Here is an 8,856-nt window from a genome sequence, read left to right as displayed (position 1 = left end):
ACGAGTACAATAGGATTCAAAGCTATACCACTGCCAAGGAATTATGGGACACCTTACAAGTGGCCCATGAAGGAACTCCTCAAGTAAAGAGATCAAGAGGAACACTGTTATATTCTCAATATGAGAATTTCACTATGAAAGAAGGAGAATCTATCTAGGAGATGTACACAAGATTCACAACACTAACCAATGAACTTAAATCTCTTGGGAGAATTATCCTCGAAGAAGACAAGGTTGAGAAAATCTTGACAAGAGTCTTACCAGTGACTTGGGAAAACAAAATTACTGCTATTCAGGAATCTAAGAACATTGCTACCCTCAAGCTGGATGAACTGATTGGAAACCTCACTGCCTATGAACTGAGAAGGCAAACAATGAAAATGGATGCACCAAAGAAGGAAAGAAGTATGGCTCTCAGAATAGCTGAAGGAGCAGATCTGGAGGACGATGAAATGGCCATGATCACAAGAGACTTCAAAAAGTACTTGATGAGAGGAAAGAGTTCTTCTAGAGGTACAACCTTTAGCAAACCAAGGGCTCCTGAGAAACAGACCAACGAGGGTTGCTACAAATGTGGTAAGACTGATCACATGATCAAGAACTATCCTCAATGGGAAATTGAATGGAAGAAGGAAAGGGTTGAACGAAGGAACAAGAAGAAGGAATAAATTCAACCAAGAAAAAACGAAGGTTCAACAAATGGTTGTTGCTTGGGGAGAAACATCAAATGAGGACTCAAAAGATGAAGCTGGAGATGAACAAGCACTTATGGCCATCGGAGAATCAAATGATGAGCAAGAGGTAAGTGTCCTTCATCTCAAAGACAAGATTAAATTCCTGTCTAAAGAAAGGTTGTCTGAGCTATTGCTAGACTTCATTGATGAGTCTGAGGTAACTAACAATGAGAAGGAAGATCTGTCTAGGGAGTTTGTGATCTTAAAAGCCAAGTGTAAAAATCTAGAATCAAGGGCTAATGAGAGTGATAGTAAAAATGCTGAGTTAAAGAACCAGGTTCTTGAACTTGACACCAGTGTCTTAGAACTTAGGTCTGAAAACTTAAAGCTGAAACTAGGAACAGGTAAAAAAAAAGCTGATCACACACATCTCACCCTAGAAAAAAACATAGGAAAAATGAGTGATGAATTGTACAGGAAGGATGAGTAGATAAGAGTATTAAAAGAAGACCTAGGGAAGGTAAAGCATGAACTAGATAGAACTTGCAAATGGAATAAGGCTTCTGATGCACTTTCCTGGCTACAAGAACATCACAGTAGCAACAAAAGAGGACTTGGCTATGGGACTCAATCACCTAAGTGTGACCCTAAAAGCAAGTACCTCACTCTTCCTGAGAACAAAATTTGCACACACTGTGACAAGACTGGCCATTACAAAAATGAATGTAATGCAAAAGAAAAGGCCAGTCAAAGGAATAAAAGCTTTTGTTTAAGAGAAAAATAAGTTGCTTGGGTGGGCTAAAAGGAATTTGATTTACCCTTTTGCCTATAGAAAGGGTCCCAAACTAGTTTGGGTTCCTAAGACCAACCCTTAATTTTCTTTTGCAGGTCCAAGTGAAGGGAAGCATCCAAATGTGGTACATGGATAGTGGCTGCTCAAAGTACATGACTGGAAGCAAGAATTAGTTCCTTTCACTTGAGGAATTAAAAGGAGGTAATGTCTCCTTTGGAAATGGGAAAAAAGGTGAGATTATTGGGGTTGGAAAGGTAGGTAAGGCAGACTCACATTCCATTGAGAATGTCTACTTGATAGATGGCTTGAAATATAGCTTAATCAGTGTGTCACAACTGTGTGACAGAGGTAACCTTGTAGCATTCACCTCTGCCAAATGCTTTGTGATTAACCTTACCACTGACAAGATTGTTTTGTAGGGAAAAAGAGTTAACAATATTTACATTGTAGATTTGTCCACTCTTTTAGAAAATGAACTCACTTGCTTAAGTGTGTTGGATAATGATCCCCTTCTGTGGCACAAAAGACTTGGTCATGCTAGTCTGAATAAACTCAACAAATTAGTCTCCAAGGACTTGGTGATAGGGCTACCTAACATCAAATTTAAGGAAGACAAAGTTTGTGAGGCCTATGCAAGGGGGAAGCAGGTAAGATCATCCTTTAAAAGAAAGAAAATGGTAAGCACAACCAAGACGTTGGAACTGGTTCATATGGATCTCTGTGGTCCAATAAGAACATTGAGTAGAAGTGGTAAGAAATATGTGATGGTTCTCGATGATGATTATTCTAGATTTACCTGGGTACTATTCTTAACATCCAAAGATGAATCATTTGACATGTTTACTGCTTTTGTTAGAAAGACTCATAAATAACTAGGTAATCAACTTGCATCCATTAGGTCTGATCATGGAACTAAGTTTGAAAATACTAAGTTTGCTGAATTTTGTGATGAGCATGGTATATATCATAACTTCTCTGCCCCTAGAACTCCTCAACAAAATGGATTAGTTGAAAGAAAGAATAGGACCCTTGAAGACATGGCTAGAACTATGATTCTTTCTTGTAAACTGCCGCACAACTTCTGGGTTGAGGCTGTAAACACTGCATGTTATATTATCAATAGATGCATGACTAGACCTCTTGTAGAGAAGACTACCTATGAGTTAGGGAGAAAACCAAATATATCCCATCTTAGGGCATTTGGATGCAAGTGCTTTGTGCACAATAATGGAAAGGACTTCTTAGGTAAGTTTGATCCCAGAAGTGATCAGGGAGTATTCTTGGGATATTCTTCACATAGCAAAACATATAAAGTGTTCAATAAAAGAACTTTGTGTGTAGAAGAAAGTGTGCATGTAGTATTTGATGAAACTAACATTCCTTCTGAGAACACAGGAACATGAAGATGAAGCCATTGGTCAGGTAAAGGATTTGACTGAAGTCTTAGAACAAGTTAAAGTGGCACCAAAAGAAGGAACAGGTGATGGAACAGGTTCGTCCATCCAGGGCAACCTGGCAGGGGGAACTGATCAAAGAGGAATTGAAACTAATCCCCTAAAAGAACTTGTTCATGACCCTGTTCCTCAGCAACAGAACATGGAAGAAACATCTAGAAGAAATCAGTTGGTTGTGAAACCGCACAAGTATCAAAGTTCTCATCCTATTGAGAACATAATCACTGATCCAACATCTGGAGTCAAAACTAGATCACAATTAAAGAATTTGTGTGCTTTTGATGTCTTCTTATCTCTAATTGAACCTAAAAATGTTGTTGAGGTTTTGTAGGATGCAGATTGGGTGAATGCAATGCAAGATGAACTCAATCAGTTTGAGAGAAGTCAAGTTTGGCATCTAGTTCCAAGACCCAAGGACAGATAAGTTATTGGCACAAAATGGGTCTTCAGAAACAAACTTGATGAAGATGGACCAGTTACAAGAAACAAGGAAAGACTGGTGATCCAAGGTTACAGCCAAGAGGAGGGTATAGATTATGATGAGACTTTTGCTCCAGTTGCAAGACTAAAGGCAATAAGACTCCTCAGAGCCTTTGCAACACACATGGAATTCACTCTCCATCAGATGGATGTCAAAAGTGCCTTCCTGAATGGCTACCTAAAAGAAGAAGTGTTTGTGAAACAACCTCCAGGGTTTGAGAGCAAGGAATGTCCTGAGCATGTGTACAAATTAGACAAGTCTCTCTATGGACTCAAGCAGGCTTCTAGAGCATGGTATGAACGTCTGTCCAAATTCCTGCTTGAACATGGATACAAAAGAGGTAAAATTGATAGTACCCTATTCTTAAAGGAAAAAGGTAAGGATCTCCTTGTGGTACAAATATATGTTGATGACATAATCTTTGGGGCCACCACTGATAAACTAAGTAAGGATTTTGCAAAATTAATGGGGAGTGAGTTTGAAATGAGTATGATGGGTGAGCTTAACTTTTTCTTAGGCTTACAGATCAAACAAAGCCCAAATGGAACCATGATCCATCAGTAGAAATATGCAAAAGAGTTGATCAAAAAGTTTAAAATGGATGAATCAAAGGAAATAGACACCCCCATTGCAACTGCCACTAAATTAGACATAGATAAACCTGGTTCATCAGTTGATCAGAAGTTGTATAGGGGTATGATTGGTTCACTTTTATATCTTATTTCCAACAGACCTGACATAGTTTTCAGTGTAGGGCTTTGTGCTCGCTCTCAAGTTAATCCAAAAGAGTCTCACTTGACTACTGTCAAGAGGATACTGAGATATTTGAAAGGCATTACTGATCTGTGTCTTTGGTACCCTAAAGGTAGTAATTTCAATCTAGTAGGATATGTTGATGCTGATTATGCAGGTTTCTTTGTGGATAGGAAAAGCACCTCAGGTATGGCTCACTTTCTTGGTTCATGTCTTGTATCATGGGCCACTAAAAAGCAAAATTCAGTGGCCTTATCCACTACTGAGGCTGAATATGTTGCTTGTGCCTCCTGTTGTGCTCAATTGTTATGGATTAAACATCAGCTGGTAGATTTTGGCATTGAAGTTGGTTTCATTCCTATATTTTGTGATAACACTGGTGCTATAAGTATGACAAAGAACCCTGTTCATCATAAGAGGACTAAGCACATAGATGTTAGACACCACTTCTTAAGAGATAACTATGAGAAAGGATTGATCTCCATAGAATTCTGTGCTACGGATAAACAAATTACTGACATCTTCACTAAAGCAGTGAGTAGAGAAAACTTTGAGAGAAACAGGTTGGAATTAGGGATGATTAAGATCACCTAATAGGTCCAGCTCAGAATGCACAAAGAGAAAAAAAACAAAAAAATTTATTTTGGCTAGGAACTCTGAACTTGTGTAAATATCTAGATTAATTCTTACTCAGCTTCATACTTTAATTAGTATACTCCTATGACATGTGTTAATATGACTCACTGATCTCTTACAAATTTTTTTCTATTATGGCATTTGAGGCATGATCAAGAGAATTCTAAATGAAGAACCTGGTTCATCAGTATGAGTTCTTATGAAAGCTAAGGTATGTTTTCTATACTCTGCACAATTAGAAAGATTAATATTTAAATCATGAGCAGAAGTCCTATAATTGTTCAATTCCTAGAAAATTCTATCTGTTAGCTTTGAACCAGTTCCGTCAGCCTAGAACTCTAAACCGAAGAATTGCCTAAAATCTAGGGAAGATAAAACGATCATTCAAAATCTAGAATTTCAGGGTGATTAGACCTCTAATTGACTACTGCCAAAAGCTGTCGTTACCTATTATATGTGTATTTCTCTTTAAATAACACATCATTTCTTTTGCCTTCTCCATAATTCTAAACCGGCAAAAATTCTTCTTCATCTTCACTTGCCCTCTTCTCCAAATCTCCAGTTCACAAATTATCTCAAGAAACAATGATCATGACCAACCCACAGGACAATCCTGGAACTCCTCCACCACCCACTCCCTCAAATTCATCTACACCTCCTTCACCCAGTACATCACCAAAACCCAAACTGAGAAGGGTGAAAATGCTTGCTCGAAAAATAGCAGCGTCTGGGGCTTAGAGGAAGAAATTAAATGAGAAGTTGAAGGCAAGCCAGGCCCAAAACTCCGATTCTGACTCATATCAATCCGCCACTAAGGGGGAAGGACCTGGGTCTTCTAACTTTGAAAAGACTAAAGAATCTCCTTCCAAGGTAATTTCTTCTGTATCTGAAAATCTAGAAACTAGTTTTGTTCTGGTTGGGTCTGTTAAGGATGTAGAATTATCAGGGTTACGAAGGAGTGGAGGTAAAAAGAATTTTGCAAAAGAAAAAGAGAGAGAGGGTGCATGTGGTGAAGAGAGGGGAAATGGGAAAAGAGAGGTGTCTATTATCTATGGAGTGGCACAAGAAATGGTAGAAGAGAGTGGCAAGAAGTCAAGGGGAAGTGGTTCTGGGGAAGCTGCTGAGGGGCTGATTAATCTGAGCATACAGGGTGATGAACCTGGTTCATCTACTGAAGAGACCCTAGCAGACTTGCTGAAAAAGGTTGGGGCAAGCTATGACCCAAAGAAATACAGAACTCCCACACCAAAAGCCCTCAGTGTTCCTAAGCTTTCGAAGAAAAGAAAGGCTTCACCCCCACCAACTACTGTACTTCCATCACCAAAGGGTAGAGCTACAAGAAGCAGGGTGAGGCAGAGTGAGAGTGATATCCAGAAAGCTCTAGATGAGAGTAAGAATAAAAGGCTGGCTAAAGGAAAGGAAAAGGTTGCAGAGTCCTCAGTGGATGTGGAGGTTGAGGAGATGGAACATGTCCATCAAGAGGAAGTTCAACCAGTGGAGGTTCAGACCCCCAAGCCCATAAAGCCCAAAACTTCTTCCAAGAAGTCTTCCTCTATGTCTGACGCTACTGAACCTTCCCTAGCCAAGAGGACAAGGTCTGTTGTGAAAGGAAAACAAGTGAAAATTTCTGAAGATGAGGAATGGAGTGGAGAAGAAGTAGAAGATTTTGATGGTGACAAGGACAAGGTTTCCATGTTTGGCAAAAGAAAGATCTTGAAGGGTAGACTGCTGAAAGATCTGGTAGAGCCAGGGATGATGAGACTGATGAATGCCTTAGCTGCTCAGGGGTGGAAGGACATGGTCCTTCAGATGGATGGTAGGCTAGCTAGGAATGAAATAATTGAGTTCATGGCAAATGCAGAGGTTCAGGAGGGCAAGGTCAGCAGTCTGGTGAAAGGGGTCCAAATGTCCTTTGATGAAGAAAAACTTGGAGAAATCCTTGATATACCCTCTGAAGGGTTTGATGATTATACAAGGAAAATGTGGCCTTGTCTGGACTCCCTCCCTACTGCACTTGAGATTACCAAGAGATTTTGTGATGCAGAGAATGTAAATGAAGCCAGGGCTGTTCAGAAAAGTGAAATGAGGCCTCAGCACAAGGTCTTGTTTGAATTTGTCAACAAATGCTTATTGCCCAAGTAGGAGAGAAGGCACATCGCTAATTACATGGACCTAGTTCTTATGGAGTGCCTGGAGAGTGGAAAGCAAATCAATTGGCCTGCCTTCATTATCAAGTTGCTAGACAGGGTCATAAATGGCTCCAAGGCTCATGCTACTCCCTATGGCTTTATTCTAACCACGATTCTTGATAGGCTCAATGTGCCTATGAAGAAATGGGAAATGGCCTCAAGCAAAGAACATTTTGGCATCAACACTCTAATTGCTTGTGACTACTTAGTCAGTGCCATCCCAAATGAACCTGGTTCATCCAAGAAAACTCCTATAAACAGCAAATTCAGGGCTCTGGTTCAGGAATGTGAAGCCAAGGATGCTAAGATATCTAGGCTCAAAGCTTGTGTGGCAGAGGTGGAAACTGAGAGGGATGATCTAAAAACTGAGCTTACCAAATAAAAGGAGAAGAATGATGGAATTCTTCATAATGTGTTGAATCTTCTCCAAGACCAAAACCAACCCTCTAGCTCCTCCAAGCCTTAGGATTCCTAGCTTTTGTCTTCTGAACTTGTCTAGTACCTGAGTGACCCAGATTAGGGATTTTCTATCTTTTTGCTCATGGTTTAACTGTTTTTATTTTTGGTTGTGGATTGTGATGGCAACATATCTCTATCAATGATAACTACTATTTTGCTCTTATTCAATATTAATCTTTCCTTGATAGTCTAAATATGTTTGCCTGATTAGTGATGATTAAACCATGAGTGCACTTGCAGTTGCCCCAGTGGCCACGTGTACTTATTAAAATCTGGGACTCACACAATGCAACTTTTTGATGATGCCAAAAGGGGGAAGAGATATTGTGCTTTACATATTCTGAAAAAGTGATATCTATAACCTAATTAACCTGGTCCTTGATAATAAGTGAATTTACTAAACTTTGTATTGATGGTTAAGCTGAGTTCTTACAGGATCTATATAAGTAAAAAGCACATAGTTTGTCATCATCAAAAATGGTAAATTTGTTGGCTCAAGAACAGGTGATGTTTTGAATACTGACAAAAGAACTCAGACATGGACCAGGTCCATCTTGTGAAGCACAGTCATGATTAACCTGTACATGTGAGATGCATGTGAAGGAGATAAGTCTAACTGATCAAGCTGCAATATCTCCTGATTTGATCTAAAAGGTTGTGTATTAGATAAGGAGAGAAAGACTCCTTACATGAAGAGAACACAATTTAGGATAGAAGAGTAGCAATTGAATCTCACTCAAACTCTGATTACTAACCTCTTAAATTGAGAGCAAAAGAGCAAGGCGATTTTGCAAGCAATTTATGTGTGATTTGAGTGTGCAATCCTGAAGCTACTTGAACGAGATTGAAGGACCAGTTCCATTGTGTCTTTCTTTTATTCTAGTTAAGTTGTAGTAGGTGATTTAACATTGTACCTTTCAGCTTTCATAGAAGCATTTGTATTAGGTACATAGAGTGTTCAAGCTATAGCTAACTTGAAGTTGTCGCAATAGTTGAGGTTGTGTGCCACAACGGGATTAGAGTTAATCCTTAGGTTTACAAAGAGTTTTTGTAAATGCTGTTTTGGCTCAGTGATTTTAGTGGAAGTTTGGGAAAATCCTACTGAGTAGTAGGTCATAGTTTTTTCATCTTTTGAGCCAGGTGTTTTCCACGTAAAATTGTTGTGTTCTTTTTCTGTATTTATTATTCCGCAAACAGTAGTAGTTGGAACACATAGAAGAACCAGGTTCTTCTATAGTTCAGTTAAGCAAAAATTGAGTGCCACACAAATCACCCCCGCTCTTGTGTGGTATTGACGCTTAAAACATCAAGTGCTGGCAAGACCCATACTCGCCAGATTTTTCACCCAGCCACTTCTTCATCTTTTACTGCTTCTTCTTCATCTTTGTCATCATTTTCTGCTTCTTCTTTAATCCTG

The 8,856-nt window shown here is 39.3% G+C and overlaps 1 protein-coding gene across 1 annotated transcript; it reads left to right on the top strand.

The window, feature by feature from the left end:
- The first annotated feature begins 699 nt into the window (after window positions 1–699).
- LOC138870933 (intracellular protein transport protein USO1-like) lies at window positions 700–6,933 on the top strand. The gene is made up of 4 exons (XM_070148776.1): window positions 700–1,078; window positions 1,563–1,591; window positions 2,863–2,959; window positions 5,690–6,933. Exons 1-4 carry the CDS (start codon window positions 700–702, stop codon window positions 6,931–6,933), a joined length of 1,749 nt encoding a protein of 582 aa, XP_070004877.1.
- The last annotated feature ends 1,923 nt before the right edge of the window (window positions 6,934–8,856 follow it).

Source organism: Nicotiana sylvestris, chromosome 6 (genome assembly GCF_000393655.2).
Source record: "Nicotiana sylvestris chromosome 6, ASM39365v2, whole genome shotgun sequence".
NCBI lineage: Eukaryota > Viridiplantae > Streptophyta > Magnoliopsida > Solanales > Solanaceae > Nicotiana > Nicotiana sylvestris.
Note: the sequence above shows the minus strand (reverse complement) of the source record. Positions and strands in the feature narration are given on the sequence as shown.

Excerpts from the sequence above, each read along its gene's own strand:
- LOC138870933 (XM_070148776.1), top strand. The coding sequence starts at position 700 with ATGGTTGTTGCTTGGGGAGAAACATCAAATGAGGACTCAAAAGATGAA. Across the intron at positions 1,592-2,862 it reads AAGGGAAGCATCCAAATGTG|GAACATGAAGATGAAGCCAT; the intron begins GTACATGGATAG and ends CTGAGAACACAG. Across the intron at positions 2,960-5,689 it reads AGGAACAGGTGATGGAACAG|AAACTAGTTTTGTTCTGGTT; the intron begins GTTCGTCCATCC and ends CTGAAAATCTAG.